The sequence below is a fragment of the Cebidichthys violaceus genome, unplaced genomic scaffold (assembly GCF_023349555.1).
Source record: "Cebidichthys violaceus isolate CVI_PGR_0920_01 unplaced genomic scaffold, fCebVio1.0.p SCAF_97, whole genome shotgun sequence".
Classification (NCBI taxonomy): Eukaryota; Metazoa; Chordata; class Actinopteri; order Perciformes; family Stichaeidae; genus Cebidichthys; species Cebidichthys violaceus.
Window position 1 is genome coordinate 236424 of NW_027176983.1, and position 22113 is coordinate 258536.

The 22113-nt window shown below is 37.9% G+C and overlaps 2 protein-coding genes across 2 annotated transcripts; both read right to left on the reverse strand.

Annotated features, from left to right (window-relative positions):
* Positions 1-3055: 3055 nt before the first annotated feature.
* Positions 3056-7532, reverse strand: LOC137868109 (CD209 antigen-like). The gene is made up of 6 exons (XM_068704636.1): positions 7407-7532; positions 7228-7335; positions 6155-6586; positions 5416-5558; positions 4098-4204; positions 3056-3868 (listed from the first exon to the last, which is right to left on the reverse strand). Exons 1-6 carry the CDS (start codon positions 7474-7476, stop codon positions 3718-3720), a joined length of 1011 nt encoding a protein of 336 aa, XP_068560737.1. The 5' UTR covers positions 7477-7532; the 3' UTR covers positions 3056-3717.
* A 7003-nt stretch (positions 7533-14535) lies between these two features.
* Positions 14536-19321, reverse strand: LOC137868110 (CD209 antigen-like). Its single transcript, XM_068704637.1, has 6 exons — positions 19222-19321; positions 19047-19148; positions 17983-18330; positions 16898-17040; positions 15578-15684; positions 14536-15348 (listed from the first exon to the last, which is right to left on the reverse strand). The coding sequence occupies exons 1-6, from the start codon at positions 19292-19294 to the stop codon at positions 15198-15200; spliced, it is 924 nt and encodes a 307-aa protein (XP_068560738.1). The 5' UTR covers positions 19295-19321; the 3' UTR covers positions 14536-15197.
* Positions 19322-22113: the final 2792 nt, after the last annotated feature.

Sequence of the window (22113 nt, forward strand, 5' to 3'; positions counted from 1 at the left end):
AGCATAACTCAGAGCCAAAGTACAGTGCAGAAACAAGAAAAACAGTTAGTGCTATAAGTAATACGAATACAATAAGTGCAACAAGCTAGTATGAAAACAATAAGCGCTAAGTGGAAGGCTTAGGGTAGCACTTCCTGAAGAGGTGGGTTTTCAGCCTGCGCCGAAAGATGGGCAGCGACTCCGCTGTCCTAACGTCAGTGGGAAGTTCATTCCACCACTGTGGGGCCAGGACAGAAAACAGCCGTGACCGGGTCGATCGGCCGCCAGGACCTCTGAGCGACAAGGCGACCGATCGCCCCGAGGCAGCAGAGCGAAGTGGTCGGGCGGGGGTGTAAGGCTTGACCGTGGCCTGGAGATAGGAAGGAGCTGTTCCTTTCACTGCCCTGTAGGCTAGCACCAGAGTCTTAAACTGGATGCGAGCTCTTACAGGTAGCCAGTGTAGAGAACGGAGAAAGGAAGTTGTGTGGGAGAACTTGGGGCGATTGAACATCAGGCGAGCTGCAGCTTTCTGGACAAGCTCCAGAGGTCTGATGGCTGACGCCGGGGCTCCGGCGAGTAGAGAGTTGCAGTAGTCCAGGCGGGAGATGACAAGAGCCTGGATGAGAACCTGCACTGTCTCGTCAGTCAGGAAGGGACGAATCCTCCTGATGTTGTAGAGCAGGAATCTGCAGGAGCGTGTAACGGATGAAATGTTTGCCGAGAATGACAGTTGGTCATCCAGGGTCACACCCAGGTTCCTCGCGGTCCGAGTTGGCGTCACCACGGTATCATCAATGGTGATGGACAGGTCCCGGTGCGGGCAACCCTTCCCCGGGAGGAACAGGAGCTCAGTTTTGTCTAGGTTGAGCTTGAGGTGGTGTGTCGTCATCCACTTCGAGATGTCGGCCAAACACGCAGCAATGCGCGTCTCCACTTGGGTGTCACTGGGGGGAAATGACAAGACCAGCTGGGTGTCATCGGCATAACAATGGTAGGAGAAGTCATGCGAGCGAATAACAGAACCCAGAGATGTTGTGTAGAGCGAGAAGAGAAGGGGGCCCAGGACTGACCCTTGCGGAACCCCCGTAGTCAGCATGCGTGGTTCCGACACGGCCCCCCTCCAGGTCACCTGGTAGGATCGACCCGTCAGGTAGGATGCAAACAGGGAGAGTGCAGATCCTGAGACGCCCATCCCCTCGAGGGATGAGAGGAGGATTTGATGGTTCACAGTGTCAAACGCCGCAGACAAATCCAGGAGAATCAGGACAGAGGAGAGAGAGTTAGCTCTTGCGGCGTGAAGCGACTCTGTCACCGCAAGGAGGGCCGTCTCTGTCGAGTGACCCACTTTGAACCCGGACTGGTGGGGGTCCAAAAGGCTGTTTTGGTGGAGATAGGAAGACAGTTGGTTAAAGACAGCACGTTCAAGTGTTTTGGATAGAAAGGGTAGAAGAGAAACCGGTCTGAAGTTCTTGACATCAGAGGGGTCAAGTGATGGTTTCTTCAGAAGGGGGGTGACTCTGGCAGTCTTGAAGGCCGTGGGAAAGCATCCTGAAACAAGAGATGTGTTGATGAGGTGGGTGAGGAAAGGAAGGAGTTCAGTCGCAATAGACTGAAGAAGAGGGGAAGGGATCGGGTCAAGGGAGCACGTGGTGGGGCGGTTAGATGTAACAAGGTTGAGGACCTCGTTAGGGGTTAACAGCATGCTGGGGTTAACAGCATGCTAATGACTTGAAACTACTTGAACCTTGAAGAGTGTCCTCTTGTGTCCACCATAGGCCAATTTAATGTGTTTTTATAGGACCCAAGTACTGAATCTGGAGTAACCTTTCAAAAAAGGACCGTTCCCTAATATCCCCAAAAATGGCCATTTCAACTACATTTGTATGGGCCGGTCATGTAGGCCAATAATCCCCCTCCTTCAAATGGCCATAACTTCTCAGAACATGGCTGAAACTGCTTGGAAATGGCATGAAACCTTCCCGTTGATGACTTGAATAAGCACATTAAGCAGAAAGTCTGCAGACCCTAAAACCAACTGATTCTTAAAGACTGTCATCTGTTGTCCACTGTTTTTCATGGAAAATAAATGACATGGGAAAACAGGTCCAAAAGTCAGTGGCACATTTGGGACAGTTGACCCTGTTCCATTTTTGATATTTCCTTTCACAACCGCAAAGTGCCGCTGTCTTTTGCATAATTTGGCCTTTTTGGAATCATTTGGGACCATTTGGGGTCGTCCCTAAACATCCGGGACATCAACTGACGTGTCCACGGTCAAACTAGGCATCGTACGGTGAGAATAAAAACAGCACTAAATAACGTTAATATGTTAAATCTCAAGCAGTATATTTTTGATGAGGAAAGTTTTAAAATAAAAAATAAAAAAATTATGAGAAAATGAAAAGATTAATAAGTTTTGGGGTCGCTGAGCAGAGCACTTAAGACTTATGGCCGCTAAGCAGATGTGCATTAAGTCTCGGGACCTCTAAGCGTTTTGATAATAACATAAAATAAAAATAATACTATAAAAATATTACTAACACTATCCAGGATCCCGGTGCTGCCATGGGTCAATGTTGATCGAGAACAAGTAATTAAGATAAATGTTATTTCAGATGATTGCAGTGTGTTGATGTTATGCTGATACTGTACATGATATTGCTCATATACATGAGTTTATGCTATTTCTACTATTTCTATTGATGCAACGCATTTTATGCTGTGAATTTACAAGAAAAAAACTACAGAATGTTGCCACTAAGGGACACATGTAAATGTCTAAACCCAGTCTTGTTGGTCTCAATAGTTTTCTCTGAAGTTTAACTTTAGAGGAAGTAACAAGTGATGAACACACCCTGCTTGATGAAAATCTTCTCTCACAAACAGGAACAGTTTGAGAACAATTCCTTAAATGGTCAAGTACTGAAGTCATTTTCAATAACATAGAAATAAATATGCTGTATACATGTAATTTGTTAAGTGGACTGTAATATAGTAGGTTTAGGGGACTTTGAGGAGATGTTCATACTAGTATGGTGCATTGGTGAATGTGAGAATAAATGACTAGTCCTCTAAATGTGGAAGAAAACAGCTTAAGTCTTTATTACCATAATAAGCACATTTCAGGGTCAAGCTTCATTATAGTATCTATTCAGTATAATATGCAGCTTTAATTCTTTATATATGACAGTCATCAGCACATGTATACAGATAAAGACCACAGCTTCCTGTGGTTCATTTTCCTGGTACAAAGCAGTTCATTTACACAAAACAATCAAACTGAGAACTTGATAACTGACCTCCAACCCTTTACATGCTCTCTTTATATCACACATACACCATTTAAAGCCTTTTGCATAATCATAATAACATGTTTACAGATGTAATACTTGACGGGTGGACAGCAGGACAGAGAGCAGGACTCTGGTGGGACCAGAGGAGGTGGACTCTGTGTTCACATCTTGATGCTTGGTGCTCAAACAGTCACAGTTGATGGACAATGTTTTCTCCTCATGTTGAATTTTTAATGTGAAGATGTCGACCATATTATCTGTTTACATTCCTTATGATGCAAATTCAATAAATTCACAACAGGAATGTACAGCTGTTTCTGTTTTTGCTTTGTTTTGTTTGTCATGTGTTTATTGTGTTATAAATGTGCTACAACTTAATTTCATTGTGCATCCCTGTGTTTAATAATGACAATAAATGATCATTGAACCATTGACCCTTGAAATATTAAGCCAGATTTTCACAGATCCATTGCAGAGAGTTATTACACAGCACATCATTCCAGTTTCCGTCTGCGTTCCTGCCACCTAAAATTTCAACACAGTCCTCTTCACCATGATCTCCTCCACCATTATTAGGTTCATCAAGGTCCCAGTACCTAGGAGGTGATTATTCAAAACATTTAACAATGCAGCTTTTAAGTTTTTCTAGTAAAATAAAAATGATTTTTATGAATTTTTTATCTTCCGACCAAATGAGTTTAATTATCTGTGTAGTGCAGCAAAAGTTAAGTCTGATTTTGGTAATAATTATTGAGGGAGTTTTATTAAAAATAATAATAATATTAGGTGCAGCAATAGTTGTATGAACAGTGTTGTGTGTCTTACGCTTCAGTCAGTGGAGTTCCATCAATCCATTTCCAGGTGCCCTCATCATCTCTGTCACTCAAACCAATCCAAATGCGATGTCTATCTATGATGCTTGAGAGGAATTTCTGGTCATAAAAAAGACAAAAAGTCATATTTATATGTATTCATTTAAACATTTTAATAACATTTTTAATGCAGTTTAGAGTGAACCGTCTTTTAATCTAATCATTATAGCTGATATACAGTAAATATGTCAGAATATCAGAATGTTATGTCCACGTCTGTATAGATTAATATACAGAATACAAGCAGAGTAAAAGAGAAGAAGAAAAGCTGGGAGGGCATGAATACCCATGAAATCTAAATAAAAAATATGTTCCAGAATAAAAAGTATATGAACAATAAAAACATTAAAGTGCAGCGTGGTGAAAAAGGAGCAGAAGTGGTCAGTGGTGGAAGACGTACTCATATCTTTACTCAAATAAAAGTAGGAATACTACAATACTAAGTAAAAGTACTCCATTCACAATTGTATTTAAGTACGAAAGTATCAAAATATACTTAAAACAAAAGTAAAAGTACTCAATGTGTAGAATGGCCCATTTAAACATAAAACAGTATATATTATTATTATTATTATTATCATTATTTTTATTATTATTAATACACTACATGATAGTTTATTTGTTGATAAAAATGTGTATACATAATCAGAAACTTAAAATAACTACAGCTTAGAAATAAATGCAGTTTTTTTTGTAAGTACAATATTTGCCTCAAAAATATAGTGGAGTATATGAAAAAAGTAGCATGAATAGAAACATTCAAGTTTGTCTCAGAGGGCTTTACAGTCTCTACAACATACAACTTATTGAGAGGGTGGAGCTAAGTACAACTGAACCTGAATAAGACATTTTTAGGAGGACAACATATTACAATAAACCTTCATGAAGTGAAAACAAACAGTGATTGACAGTCAGTGTATTCATCATAACCCTTTCACAGTGTAGCCCCGCCCTAAATCATCCCCTGCTTTATGGTCTGTTTGACTCTAAATGTTCCATAATGTACTAAATGAACATCATGCTGTATTGAAGAAGACTGTAAACTAGAGATTGAGACCATAAACTCATGTTTACAATGTTTACTGAGGGAATAAATCAAGAGAGAAGTAGAGTCATTTTAGACTAGACTTCTATACAACCAGAAGAGTCGCCCCCTGGTGGACACTAGAGAGAATGCAGCTTTAACACATGAAGCATTGACTTCACTTGTCAGACCCAGAGATTGTCACCTGGAAAAACTAAATATAAATATATATAGATTTTCACACTACCTGTTCTTCAAGCGAGTCTATGATCACCAGATCTGCTCCTTTGTCTCTGCAGTCCTTTCTGCTCTTTTCCCAGGAATCAGACCGTGTAGAGAGAAGATAACAGGAACAATGGAACATCCTCCATCCTTCAGGACACGTTTTCTCTGGAAAAATGATGCAAAAAAATAATATTAAAGATCAGACAAGACCCACGTCCTTAAAATGAAGAAGTTGTGTGTTTTTGTTGACTTCCTGCAGAGACCGCTGAACTCTTGAGCTGTGGAGCGCATCACTACGACACACATCACTTTGTTTTAACTTACTGTTCTACATCTCTGTATATAAGATTCATTACTTCTCATTACACAGAAAAATGAACTAAATACCTGTTTACATAAAAGTTTATGCATCTTGCAAATATTATCTACCACAAATACATTATTTCATTTTATATAAATGCTTGATTTTTAAAAATACATATTTAGTGAGAATTGTTATAGAGACTAAGATTTAAGTTTTCATTGTAAACAACTGCTTCTCTGTAGTTGTTGTGCATATCACAATAAATAACTTTAAACTGTCCTTCCTCTGCCTCATTTGAAGGGTCTGTAGTGACTCCTCACACTCGACTATCAGACCAATTACTTATTGGATCAAATGACTGATTACTTACAGATTTATTTCTTAATCACATCAGAACAAAAAGTAGGCAATGTATAAAACTAAAATTGAAAAATAGTTTACACAGACAAGCACTCACTCTGTTTGCACCAACGCTGACGTCTGTCCATCTCTTCAATCAGATTAGTGGACAAACGCTGAAGTCTGTCCTTCTCTTCGGTCAGATTAGTGGACAAACGCTGAAGTCCGTCCTTCTCTTTGGTCAGATTAGTGGACAAACGGTGAAGTCTGTCCTTCTCTTTGGTCAGATTAGTGGACAAACGCTGAAGTCTGTCCTTCTCTTTGGTCAGATTAGTGGACAAACGCTGAAGTCTGTCCTTCTCTTCGGTCAGATTAATGGACAAACGCTGAAGTCTGTCCTTCTCTTCGATCAGATTAGTGAAGCTGGCGTTCAGCAGGTCTCTCTCTTCAGACACAGAGGACAGCTTGTCTTCACTGGCCCGGAGACGCTCAGTCAGGTTGGCTTTGATAGTGGACAGATCTGCAGCTGATCCACCCACTGAGTTATGGTCTGGAACAAATCAAGATAACACCTCATGTATTCATACTGGTGTATTCATGTATTCACAGTGGTGCTCATTTAAGGCGATGCAACGGGCAAAATCTTTGATCAACTTTCCTTCTTTTTAGACTAGTGGAGAGAAAACATAAAATAAAAACACTCTATTTGAGTCTGTAGATTTCGCCTACATTCACCAAAAGTTATTAGATAATGCCTCATTTGCATATTTAAACATAACATTTCAAAAAATATATAATGCAAGAAATAATTGTCTTGAAAGATAAAGATATGATAAATCTATACACTATTGTAGTATATTTACAAGAACATCCCATCATCTTTTCCCAGCTAATATAAAGATAATGAGCAAATGTTGAAATGACAACCAGCAACCTGAATTCAAACTGGTTTAGTGTCAATTTAAAAGTTGGTGAATGGTGATGCTGTTGATCGAACAGAGAAGTTCATCTACATGATGCTGTAGGGTGGACAAGTAAAAAAAAGAAAAGTAAAAGATGAAAAGTCAATCAAAAAGAAAAGCGTCATAGAGGAGCCAGGATGGCAGATAGACATTTAGGTAAAACATCTTTCAGAGCAGATTAACGCTGCTGAAAATCTCAAGTTAAGACTTGGATGAAGATCAGACTCACCGTAGACAAAGAAGCTGATGAGTCGAGCCAGCAGGAAAACACTCAGCAGCCCCAGAGAGAGAACAACAGCTCCATGAGATCTGCACTTCAACTTTGGGCTCCTGGTACCTGAACACAGAGAAGACCAGTGAACACAGTCATCAATACAATAAACAACACACATCTGTTCACATTCTCACCTGTCCGATTGGTGGAAGGGCTCGAGTCGACAGGTCCGTTATATTCAGCGTAGACATGTAATTCCTCCATCGCTCTCGAGGATGCCAGCTATTTCATAGTAGGTCAGCTCTGCAGCACAAACTCCATGAAAATGAGGAAACTCTTGCTTGTTATCATTTATGTACTTTTCTTTCAGAAAAAGAGGAAGTCACCAATTTCAAAGGTGCTAAAAACATTTTTTTTTCATCAACATCCACTGAATTCTTTTTTTAAAGTTCTATATTTACATGCATACTGAAAGTCTAAAGTTCCTTTTAATTGGGATTAAAAATGTATTTCTGCCTTTTAATGACCTCTAAGCCGAAGCGAATAAATAAATGCAATGATGTAAAAACTACAGGGACACCTGCAGCTCATTTATCTCATTTATCTATAAAATAAAGTATTACTTTGTAGTAAAGGGTTTTAGAGCCTTCTGTAGTTTCCCAGTTTTGTTCCTTATGTATGTCTTTAGCGCCAAAAAGCTATTTACCCAAGCCATTCTATAAATGTTTTCTATATAAAATATATATATATATATATATATATATATATATGTATATATATATATATATATATATATATAATACATATATCCTAATCTGAAGTCAGTGTACTTCCTACAGTAGATGGCGGTCTGCATGCTCCCAGTTTGGAGCAGACAGGAGTAGCTGCAAGGAAGCAAAGCCATGTACCGCTGTGGACGCTACGATTCTTCTGGATCAGAACGTCACACTTCTGTGACATAAAATGACTGTTTCTGTCAGTGGAGTTCAGTGGCTTTGAGGAGAGAGATAAAAAGGCTTCAGTTCCTCGACAGAAAGGGCCGTGTGACGGCAAAGTAAAGCAGAGAAAATAATCGAGATTGTTTTGGGAGCAAAAAAACATTGAATATTCTCTGAGATTATAAAGTCATACATTTATAAGAAAAAAACTACAGAATGTTGCCACTAAGGGACACATGTAAATGTCTAAACCCAGTCTTGTTGGTCTCAATAGTTTTCTCTGAAGTTTAACTTTAGAGGAAGTAACAAGTGATGAACACACCCTGCTTGATGAAAATCTTCTCTCAGAAACAGGAACAGTTTGAGAACAATTCCTTAAATGTTCAAGTACTGAAGTCATTTTCAATTGCATAGAAATAAATATGCTGTATACATATTGGTGAATGTGAGAATACATGACTAGTCCTCTAAATGTGGAAGAAAACAGCTTAAGTCTTTATTACCCTAATAAGCACATTTCAGGGTCAAGCTTCATTATAGTATCTATTCAGTATAATGTGCAGCTTTAATTCTTTATATATGACAGTCATCAGCACATGTATACAGATAAAGACCACAGCTTCCTGTGGTTCATTTTCCTGGTACAAAGCAGTTGATTTACACAAAACAATCAAACTGAGAACTTGATACCTGACCTCCAACCCTTTACATGCTCTCTTTATATCACACATACACCATTTAAAGCCTTTTGCATAATCATAATAACATGTTTACAGATGTAATACTTGACGGGTGGACAGCAGGACAGAGAGCAGGACTCTGGTGGGACCAGAGGAGATGGACTCTGTGTTCACATCTTGATGCTTGGTGCTCAAACAGCCACAGTTGATGGACCATGTTTTCTCCTCATGTTGAATTTTTAATGTGAAGATGTCGGCCATATTATCTGTTTACATTCCTTATGATGCAAATTCAATAAATTGTTGAAAGATCGTAGAAAAGTATGAAAGCATAAAAGTATAACTATTATTACCTGTAACCTTTTTGATTCAAAGTATAACCATTAAACATGTATCCTGTTTTACTTTATGATAGATGTGATTTACCATATAAACTGCATAGATGCCTTATATAAACTAGTCACTCAAAACTTGTACAATCCTTCCTCTTGTGAACAGGATCAAACCAGTTACATTCTGTGTCAGCTCTAAAAGAAGGAGGACTCATGTGTGAGTGACGCATGAACCTGAAGGAGGAGCCAGCTTTTTAGCAGCATAAATAGGAGCAGAGAATCTGTGAGTTTGGGCTTTTTTCCCCCAACTAGACTTAGGGATATTACCCCCTCAGAAAAGAATGGGAGCTTTTTCCCCAACTAGGGGATAGGATAGACTTCTTAAATAGACCCTTAGGGGTCTTACCCCGCCTTAGAATAGAGGACAAGAAGACCCTTCTACTGTCTAACCCCTCAGAGGTGGGGAATAGAAGACGTTTTTGCTATCAGAGGAAAGATCGACCCCCAAAAACGCAGGAATGTCAGAGAGCTGACTGAGAGATTCTGCACTTACAGGAAGACAGCAGAGCAGAGCAGAGAGAAGGGAAGAGAAAGGGGGAGATTTCTAGGGTAGAGACTAGATATACCTCATAGCAAATCAGTGAAAGCTGATAAAGAGGAAAACCCCATTACAGTAGGAGTGTTAGAATTAGTTCTTGTAGCACAGAAACTGTTTCATTGAATTGAAATTGTTTTATGTGATTTTTGTGTGAAAAACTTCAATAAAGATACAGCCTTACCATTTGTAAGTGTCTGAAGCAAAACAAAGTATTCTGGTTCTTTAGAGCAATTTAACCCTCTTCCCCTGTCCGTTAATGGTGCGATAAGATGTGACTTAAGGTAAGTTCCCTGGGTGAAGGCTTGGCAGTGTTAGTCATAAAATGGTGAGAATGTTCACTACAGGCAATAGTAAAGTATAGATGTACATAACTATTCGTACTGGGTGATAGGGTTACATCCCATTCAGAGCGCCTAGGGCTTTAGCCGTAAAAGACTTTCAAAAAGACAATAATTCCGAAATCCTAACGATTTAGCTACGGGGTGAGATAAAAAGTCGAAGGTATTGTTCCGCCACGTCCAAGAGGAACGTATATCCTCACAGGTGGGACAGCCGACGGAGTGACCACTGTGTTAGGTGAGAAAGACTTCCCCGTCTAGAAACGGGGCAGGAGCCGCTCACGCTACAAAATGCACTTCAGGAATGTACAGCTGTTTCTGTTTTGTTTTGTTTGTCATGTGTTTGTTGTGTTATAAAAGTGCTACGATTTTATTTCATTGTGCATCTCTGTGTTTAATGACAATAAATGATCCTTGAACCCTTGAACTTTATAAACATGTATTAAGCCAGATTTTCACAGACCCAACGCAGAGAGTGATCACACCGCAGATCATTCCAGTTTCCTTCTGCCTTCCTGTAAACTACAATTTCAGCACAGTCCTCTTCACCATACTGTGGATCTCCTCCACCGTTATCAGGTGGAACGTTCCAGTACCTAGGAGGTGATTATTCAAAACATTTAATAAAGCAGCTTTTAGGTTTTGCTATTAAAATAAAATGACTTTAATTCTCCGTGTAGTGCAGCAACACTTGCAAAAAAATATTTCAGTTAAGTCTGATTTTGGTAATAATTATTGAGGGAGTTTTATTAAAAATAATAATAATAATAACAATAATAATAGTAGGTGCAGCAATAGTTGTATGAACATTGTTGTGTATCTTACGCTTCAGTCAGTGGAGTTCCATCAATCCATTTCCAGGAGCCCTCATCATCTCTGTCACTCACACCAATCCAAGATTGATCTGTGATGATGCTTGAGAGGAATTTCTGTTCAAGATAAAAAAGGACAGAAAGTTTGTATTTAGATATATATATATATATATATATATATATATATATATATATATATATATATATATATTTATAATTTTTTTTATTATTTAATTTGTAGACATATTAATGCAGTTCACAGAGATCCATCTAAACAATCTGATAAGAATTCACTTATAAATCGTACTAGCTCAAAGATATGCCATGTTATTATAATGTAATCATTATAGCTGATATACAGTAAATAATATATCAGAATGTTATGTCCACATCTGTATAGATTAATATACAGAATACAAGCAGAGTAAAAGAGAAGAAGAAAAGCTGGGAGGGCATGAATACCCATGAAATATAAACAAAAAATATGTTCCAGAATAAAAAGTATATGAACAATAAAAACATTAAAGTGCAGCGTGGTGAAAAAGGAGCAGAAGTGGTCAGTGGTGGAAGACGTACTCATATCTTTACTCAAATAAAAGTAGAAATACTACACTACTAAGTAAAAGTACTCCATTCAGAATTGTATTTAAGTAAAAGTACTAAAGTATCAAAATATACTTAAAACAAAATTAAAAGTACTCAATGTGTAGAATGGCCCATTCAAACATAAAACAGTATATAATATTATTATTATTATTATTTGCCTCAAAAATATAGTGGAGTATATGAATAAAGTAGCATAAATAGAAACATTCAAGTTTGTCTCAGAGGGCTTTACAGTCTCTACAACATACAACTTATTGAGAGGGTGGAGCTAAGTACAACTGAACCTGAATAAGACATTTTTAGGAAACCAAAATATTACAATAAACTTTCATGAAGTGAAAAAAAACTGTGAAAGGGTTAAGATGAATACACTGACTGTCAATCACTGTGTAGCCCCGCCCCAAAAGCATCCCCTGTTTTATGGTCTGTTTGACTCTAAATGGAGCATAATGTACTAAATGAACATCATGCTGTATTGAAGAAGACTGTAAACTAGAGATTGAGACCATAAACTCATGTTTACAATGTTTACTGAGGGAATAAATCAAGAGAGAAGTAGAGTCATTTTAGACTGCACTGTCTCGTCAGTCAGGAAGGGACGAATCCTCCTGATGTTGTAGAGCAGGAATCTGCAGGAGCGTGTAACGGATGAAATGTTTGCCGAGAATGACAGTTGGTCATCCAGGGTCACACCCAGGTTCCTCGCGGTCCGAGTTGGCGTCACCACGGTATCATCAATGGTGATGGACAGGTCCCGGTGCGGGCAACCCTTCCCCGGGAGGAACAGGAGCTCAGTTTTGTCTAGGTTGAGCTTGAGGTGGTGTGTCGTCATCCACTTCGAGATGTCGGCCAAACACGCAGCAATGCGCGTCTCCACTTGGGTGTCACTGGGGGGAAATGACAAGACCAGCTGGGTGTCATCGGCATAACAATGGTAGGAGAAGTCATGCGAGCGAATAACAGAACCCAGAGATGTTGTGTAGAGCGAGAAGAGAAGGGGGCCCAGGACTGACCCTTGCGGAACCCCCGTAGTCAGCATGCGTGGTTCCGACACGGCCCCCCTCCAGGTCACCTGGTAGGATCGACCCGTCAGGTAGGATGCAAACAGGGAGAGTGCAGATCCTGAGACGCCCATCCCCTCGAGGGATGAGAGGAGGATTTGATGGTTCACAGTGTCAAACGCCGCAGACAAATCCAGGAGAATCAGGACAGAGGAGAGAGAGTTAGCTCTTGCGGCGTGAAGCGACTCTGTCACCGCAAGGAGGGCCGTCTCTGTCGAGTGACCCACTTTGAACCCGGACTGGTGGGGGTCCAAAAGGCTGTTTTGGTGGAGATAGGAAGACAGTTGGTTAAAGACAGCACGTTCAAGTGTTTTGGATAGAAAGGGTAGAAGAGAAACCGGTCTGAAGTTCTTGACATCAGAGGGGTCAAGTGATGGTTTCTTCAGAAGGGGGGTGACTCTGGCAGTCTTGAAGGCCGTGGGAAAGCATCCTGAAACAAGAGATGTGTTGATGAGGTGGGTGAGGAAAGGAAGGAGTTCAGTCGCAATAGACTGAAGAAGAGGGGAAGGGATCGGGTCAAGGGAGCACGTGGTGGGGCGGTTAGATGTAACAAGGTTGAGGACCTCGTTAGGGGTTAACAGCATGCTGGGGTTAACAGCATGCTAATGACTTGAAACTACTTGAACCTTGAAGAGTGTCCTCTTGTGTCCACCATAGGCCAATTTAATGTGTTTTTATAGGACCCAAGTACTGAATCTGGAGTAACCTTTCAAAAAAGGACCGTTCCCTAATATCCCCAAAAATGGCCATTTCAACTACATTTGTATGGGCCGGTCATGTAGGCCAATAATCCCCCTCCTTCAAATGGCCATAACTTCTCAGAACATGGCTGAAACTGCTTGGAAATGGCATGAAACCTTCCCGTTGATGACTTGAATAAGCACATTAAGCAGAAAGTCTGCAGACCCTAAAACCAACTGATTCTTAAAGACTGTCATCTGTTGTCCACTGTTTTTCATGGAAAATAAATGACATGGGAAAACAGGTCCAAAAGTCAGTGGCACATTTGGGACAGTTGACCCTGTTCCATTTTTGATATTTCCTTTCACAACCGCAAAGTGCCGCTGTCTTTTGCATAATTTGGCCTTTTTGGAATCATTTGGGACCATTTGGGGTCGTCCCTAAACATCCGGGACATCAACTGACGTGTCCACGGTCAAACTAGGCATCGTACGGTGAGAATAAAAACAGCACTAAATAACGTTAATATGTTAAATCTCAAGCAGTATATTTTTGATGAGGAAAGTTTTAAAATAAAAAATAAAAAAATTATGAGAAAATGAAAAGATTAATAAGTTTTGGGGTCGCTGAGCAGAGCACTTAAGACTTATGGCCGCTAAGCAGATGTGCATTAAGTCTCGGGACCTCTAAGCGTTTTGATAATAACATAAAATAAAAATAATACTATAAAAATATTACTAACACTATCCAGGATCCCGGTGCTGCCATGGGTCAATGTTGATCGAGAACAAGTAATTAAGATAAATGTTATTTCAGATGATTGCAGTGTGTTGATGTTATGCTGATACTGTACATGATATTGCTCATATACATGAGTTTATGCTATTTCTACTATTTCTATTGATGCAACGCATTTTATGCTGTGAATTTACAAGAAAAAAACTACAGAATGTTGCCACTAAGGGACACATGTAAATGTCTAAACCCAGTCTTGTTGGTCTCAATAGTTTTCTCTGAAGTTTAACTTTAGAGGAAGTAACAAGTGATGAACACACCCTGCTTGATGAAAATCTTCTCTCACAAACAGGAACAGTTTGAGAACAATTCCTTAAATGGTCAAGTACTGAAGTCATTTTCAATAACATAGAAATAAATATGCTGTATACATGTAATTTGTTAAGTGGACTGTAATATAGTAGGTTTAGGGGACTTTGAGGAGATGTTCATACTAGTATGGTGCATTGGTGAATGTGAGAATAAATGACTAGTCCTCTAAATGTGGAAGAAAACAGCTTAAGTCTTTATTACCATAATAAGCACATTTCAGGGTCAAGCTTCATTATAGTATCTATTCAGTATAATATGCAGCTTTAATTCTTTATATATGACAGTCATCAGCACATGTATACAGATAAAGACCACAGCTTCCTGTGGTTCATTTTCCTGGTACAAAGCAGTTCATTTACACAAAACAATCAAACTGAGAACTTGATAACTGACCTCCAACCCTTTACATGCTCTCTTTATATCACACATACACCATTTAAAGCCTTTTGCATAATCATAATAACATGTTTACAGATGTAATACTTGACGGGTGGACAGCAGGACAGAGAGCAGGACTCTGGTGGGACCAGAGGAGGTGGACTCTGTGTTCACATCTTGATGCTTGGTGCTCAAACAGTCACAGTTGATGGACAATGTTTTCTCCTCATGTTGAATTTTTAATGTGAAGATGTCGACCATATTATCTGTTTACATTCCTTATGATGCAAATTCAATAAATTCACAACAGGAATGTACAGCTGTTTCTGTTTTTGCTTTGTTTTGTTTGTCATGTGTTTATTGTGTTATAAATGTGCTACAACTTAATTTCATTGTGCATCCCTGTGTTTAATAATGACAATAAATGATCATTGAACCATTGACCCTTGAAATATTAAGCCAGATTTTCACAGATCCATTGCAGAGAGTTATTACACAGCACATCATTCCAGTTTCCGTCTGCGTTCCTGCCACCTAAAATTTCAACACAGTCCTCTTCACCATGATCTCCTCCACCATTATTAGGTTCATCAAGGTCCCAGTACCTAGGAGGTGATTATTCAAAACATTTAACAATGCAGCTTTTAAGTTTTTCTAGTAAAATAAAAATGATTTTTATGAATTTTTTATCTTCCGACCAAATGAGTTTAATTATCTGTGTAGTGCAGCAAAAGTTAAGTCTGATTTTGGTAATAATTATTGAGGGAGTTTTATTAAAAATAATAATAATATTAGGTGCAGCAATAGTTGTATGAACAGTGTTGTGTGTCTTACGCTTCAGTCAGTGGAGTTCCATCAATCCATTTCCAGGTGCCCTCATCATCTCTGTCACTCAAACCAATCCAAATGCGATGTCTATCTATGATGCTTGAGAGGAATTTCTGGTCATAAAAAAGACAAAAAGTCATATTTATATGTATTCATTTAAACATTTTAATAACATTTTTAATGCAGTTTAGAGTGAACCGTCTTTTAATCTAATCATTATAGCTGATATACAGTAAATATGTCAGAATATCAGAATGTTATGTCCACGTCTGTATAGATTAATATACAGAATACAAGCAGAGTAAAAGAGAAGAAGAAAAGCTGGGAGGGCATGAATACCCATGAAATCTAAATAAAAAATATGTTCCAGAATAAAAAGTATATGAACAATAAAAACATTAAAGTGCAGCGTGGTGAAAAAGGAGCAGAAGTGGTCAGTGGTGGAAGACGTACTCATATCTTTACTCAAATAAAAGTAGGAATACTACAATACTAAGTAAAAGTACTCCATTCACAATTGTATTTAAGTACGAAAGTATCAAAATATACTTAAAACAAAAGTAAAAGTACTCAATGTGTAGAATGGCCCATTTAAACATAAAACAGTATATATTATTATTATTATTATTATCATTATTTTTATTATTATTAATACACTACATGATAGTTTATTTGTTGATAAAAATGTGTATACATAATCAGAAACTTAAAATAACTACAGCTTAGAAATAAATGCAGTTTTTTTTGTAAGTACAATATTTGCCTCAAAAATATAGTGGAGTATATGAAAAAAGTAGCATGAATAGAAACATTCAAGTTTGTCTCAGAGGGCTTTACAGTCTCTACAACATACAACTTATTGAGAGGGTGGAGCTAAGTACAACTGAACCTGAATAAGACATTTTTAGGAGGACAACATATTACAATAAACCTTCATGAAGTGAAAACAAACAGTGATTGACAGTCAGTGTATTCATCATAACCCTTTCACAGTGTAGCCCCGCCCTAAATCATCCCCTGCTTTCTGGTCTGTTTGACTCTAAATGGAGCATAATGTACTAAATGAACATCATGCTGTATTGAAGAAGACTGTAAACTAGAGATTGAGACCATAAACTCATGTTTACAATGTTTACTGAGGGAATAAATCAAGAGAGAAGTAGAGTCATTTTAGACTAGACTTCTATACAACCAGAAGAGTCGCCCCCTGGTGGACACTAGAGAGAATGCAGCTTTAACACATGAAGCATTGACTTCACTTGTCAAACCCAGAGATTGTCACCTGGAAAAACAAAATATAAATATATGAATAGATTTTCACACTACCTGTTCTTCAAGCGAGTCTATGATCACCAGATCTGCTCCTTTGTCTCTGCAGTCCTTTCTGCTCTTTTCCCAGGAATCAGACCGTGTAGAGAGAAGATAACAGGAACAACGGAACATCCTCCATCCTTCAGGACACGTTTTCTCTGGAAAAATGATGCAAAAAAATAATATTAAAGATCAGACAAGACCCACGTCCTTAAAATGAAGAAGTTGTGTGTTTTTGTTGACTTCCTGCAGAGACCGCTGAACTCTTGAGCTGTGGAGCGCATCACTACGACACACATCACTTTGTTTTAACTTACTGTTCTACATCTCTGTATATAAGATTCATTACTTCTCATTACACAGAGAAATGAACTAAATACCTGTTTACATACAAGTGTAGTTATCTTGCAATTATCTTCCACAAATACATTATTTAATTTCATATATGTTATATTTTTTCCCTATATTGGAACTTCTGAACTATTTTATGTCTCATACACCCATTTGTACTTGCGTGGTTTTTAAAAATACATATTTAATGAGAATTAAATGTTTTGCAAAACATTTGCTTCTCTGTAGTTGTTTTACATATAACAATAAATAACTTTAAACTTTCCTCCCTCTGCCTAAAAAGTAAATATTTAGATGTACATGTAACAAATAATAAGAAAACCAAACAAGAATAAACAATAAAATGAGCAATAAGAAAAACAAAAATATGAATGATGATAACGAAATAAACATATCAATATTATAAATACAATAAGGAGGCAGAAGTAAACACTTTTATGGTCCTAACTCTTTCTACGACTTCAATATTGCACTGAATGTTTATCACATGTACAACTTGTTCAGTTGATCAGAATCATTAAAGGACGAGAAAGTCTTTCAAAATTAAGACTTTTTAGGGAACAGTTGAAGTGAAGAGGCAGAAGCCACATTGAAAACATAACATTTAAAACAAAAACTCTGACTTTTAGCTATAAGATAGATGCTACCAACACTTGGAAAAGGTGAATTGTATATAACTCATGTTTAAATAAAGTTATTTGGACAGGGCAAATAGTCCGTAAATATAGTTTACAGAGACAAGCACTCACTCTGTTTGCACCAACGCTGACGTCTGTCCATCTCTTCGATCAGATTAGTGGACAAACGCTGAAGTCCGTCCTTCTCTTCGATCAGATTAGTGGACAAACGCTGAAGTCTGTCCTTCTCTTTGGTCAGATTAGTGGACAAACGCTGAAGTCTGTCCTTCTCTTCGATCAGATTAGTGGACAAACGCTGAAGTTCGTCCTTCTCTTCGATCAGATTAGTGAAGCTGGTGTTCAGCAGGTCTCTCTCTTCAGACACAGAGGACAGCTTGTCTTCACTGGCCCGGAGACACTCAGTCAGGTTGGCTTTGATAGTGGACAGATCTGCAGCTGATCCACCCACTGAGTTATGGTCTGGAACAAATCAAGATAATAACACCTCATGTATTCATAGTGGTGGATTCATGGGTTCATACTGGTGTATTCATGGGTTCATACTGGTAATCATTTAAGGCGACGCAACAGGCAAACTTGTTGAGCTACTTTGCTTCTTTTTAGACTAGTGCAGAGAAAACATTAAACACACACTCAGTTGTTAATTTACTACGTTGTCTATTTGAATCTGTAGATTTCTCCTAAATTCACCAAAAATTATGAGATAATGCCTCATTTGCATCAACATAACATTTCAAAAACACTGTTATAGTATATTTACAAGAACATCCCATCATCTTTTCCCAGCTAATATAAAGATAATGAGCAAATGTTGAAATGACAACCAGCAACCTGAATTCAAACTGGTTTAGTGTCAATTTAAAAGTTGTCAGAAGGCGATATTCTTCATCGACCAGAGAAGTTTATCTACATGATGCTGTAGGATGGAGGAATTCATATTCATAACAAATGTATCTACAAAACCATTACCCCAAGAAGTAAGTGTTTAATTTCAGTTTAATCTTAAAGTGCTTCAAGAACAACAAGCAAAAGGAAAAAAGTGAAAAAAGTCAAGAAAAGAAAAGCGTCACAGAGGAGCCAGGATGACAGTTAGACATTTAGGTAAAACATCTTTCAGAGCAGATTAACACTACTTAAAAACCTCAAATTTAAACTTGGATGAAGATCAGACTCACAGTGGACACCGAGGCCGATGAGTCCAGCCAGCAGGAAGACACTCAGCAGCCCCAGAGAGAGAACAACAGCTCCATGAGATCTGCTCTCTGAGCTCCTGGGACCTGAACACAGAGTAAATACAGTAAAGTACACAAACAGTGATCAGAGGATGAAGTACACACTGATCATTCTCACCTGTGTGACTTCTTGAAGGTCTTGAGGAAACTTGAGATTTTTCATATTCAACGTTGAGATAGATTTCCTCCATCACTCATAAAGACGGCCAGCTGTTAAATGATGAACGTGTTGCTGGTTTCAACTTCTGAATGTATTCACTTTTGAGGAAGTCACAAGTTACAGAGCTGCTAAAAGGAGTACTCATGACAATCCTCTGCAACAATATTATCATATCTATTCATACGTGTCTGCTATTCTTCTATTCTGTTCAATTGAATACATTTCAAAGAAAGTATGAAATAAAGACAAAAAATTTACATAAATCTACAAAAAAACAAAACACAGAAATGTGTGAACAGAGACATGTATACGTATATATATACATATACATACATATATATATATATATATATATACGTATACATTTATATATATATACATATATATATACGTATATGTATATATATACGTATTTATATACGTATATATATACGTATGTATATATATATATATATATATATATATATATGTATATATATATATAACAGAACACTTGAGGAAGATTTTAAAATATTTTATTTCTGTTCATGATTACACACAGACAGAACACAGAACTTAAAAACTGTTTTTAAGTTGCTTCACCTGTAATGTCAAGCTTTAATAAATGAAACGATGAAACCTGATAAAGTAAACTACCTAAAAAATATAAAATCTGTCTTTTTCTTCCCTGAAATGTGGAAGCTGTCCACTGCTGATCATAAACACACAAAAGTTGACATCATTTCAGAATCATTTTCAGGAAGGTCTTCTTCACTTCATCGTATTTTTAGGAAAAAAAACAGAAGCAGTGTCTCAGAAAGAAAAAAAGAAGTGTTAAAGAGAAAGACAAGAAGTGGTTTAGCAGGTTTTTTATCTTCAAACAACATGCGTGAGAAGTAAGTCCTCTCAGTATTTATCTGGTTTTTCTTTCCGATGTTTTGTGCAGCCAAAAAAATAATGAGATTAAACTTCCACCGTTGCGTGAGCGAGTGCATTTACTGAAGTCTTGTACTTATATACAAATTCAAGGTACTTTACTAGATTATTCCCATTTAACGCAACTTTATACTTCTACTCTATTTAGAGTGTTTGTGACACATTTCTTAACACAACCTTAAACATCGTCAGCTGTAAAATGTATCATGCACATTAACATTAGTAATAATATATATATATATATATATATATATATATATATATAAAACACTGACAGGGAACATTTTACTGCACAATGAATAATGAGCACATTTTGCTGATAATACTTAAGATAAATGCTTTTACTTCAGTGAATGCAGGACGTAGTTTCAAAAAAAGTGTAATATTAGTACTTCCTCCACCACTCTTTATCTTCAGACATCAGTAAGCGCTTGTCAGTGTTCTCATCGTCTAAATGCTAAAAGACGGAAACGACGGAGAGAGGTTGTGAGGATTCAACACAATGTGTAAACTGTATTTCTATTCTGTATTTGATCGTTATAAGTGTATTTTCTTTATTTACATCATTTTTTGTCCTATAATAAAGCAATCAAAAGGTAGTTATAAATGTCAAGCAAGGCCAGTTCATTGGTGCAGCACCTCTTGAATCCTAACCCTATCTTTTAGGCCTCTGCTCAAAAATTGCATACCCACACTAAAAAGAGTATATCTCTGCAACCACAAGGTCTATTTGAATAATTTTGTTCAGATGTGTAAATATCAGCATATATATGTTTCTGGTTAAGAGTAAATGAAGATGGCACACAGCACAGATTGAAAAGTTTCAGGTTCACCTTAAAAAAAGAAAAAAAAGAAGCACTTTCAGGATTATTATTTCATTGTAATGATGCAGCTGCAGGTCTAAACCTCTCCGAAATCATAGCACAATATGTGAACAGTCTCTCTGCAAAGTTTGACTTTGATAAAGTGAAGCAGAACTAAAATAGAGAGGTTTTAGTACAGAGAGTTCAGACGAGGTCTCCAAAATGGTCATTTTGTGTGTTCCATTTGAATTTTGTCATGTACCAAACTATATATGTCACTTGTATATATCACTAATGGTGTTCAATACATTCAAATACAGCAGTTTGGGCTTTATTTGAAGGCCAGAATCCTCTCTGTGTCTCTCTGCCTCGTGGAGTTCGTTTTAGATTTCAGACCCCTTTGTGGATGCAGGGCTGTATCTCAGCAACCCATTGGTCGATTTCAGTGAATGACACCTCTTCCGACGCATTAGAGCCAATAGAATTGAGCTATACCCACGTGGAGAAGACCGACGGCACTGTAAGCCAATCAGTGTAATGGGTGTGAGTCACGAACATTCTATCCTCCCCCCATTGCCCCCCAGTTACCTAGGAACTATTGGAGTGATTTGAATGAAACGCAGGACCTAGCTGTACCGTATCCGGTGAGGAATTACCGGGAAAGAAATGAAAGACATTATTTTATCGCGGAGAAACAGCTAAGGTAAGAGAAATTTTACAACAATCGTTTGACAAAGCGATTTGTGTTGCTGGTGTTCGTTGGCTCATATCTCGGTGATGCTTTGTTGTAGCTTTATTTGATGTATATGTCCAGAATCAGTGGATTGTCTGCTTTATTGTGAGGCGATGTGTGTGCGTATTGCATAAAATACCACAGCAATAGAGCCAGAAACGTGGCGAGTGGGTTGCCTTGGTGGCGCTATATGGATTCTGACATTTGGTAATAAATAGTTGGTGTTTGAGTTGTGTTTGGAGCATATGTAAGTCGTTTAAGCAACGACTTACATATTCTTGTAGCCCAGGTTCTGCTGTTTAATCTGATGTATAATATATATAATTATATTTGTTTGTGATAAGTGCATTGTTATTCGCTCTGTACGCCAAACTTTCTCCACAGCCCCCAAAAATGGGG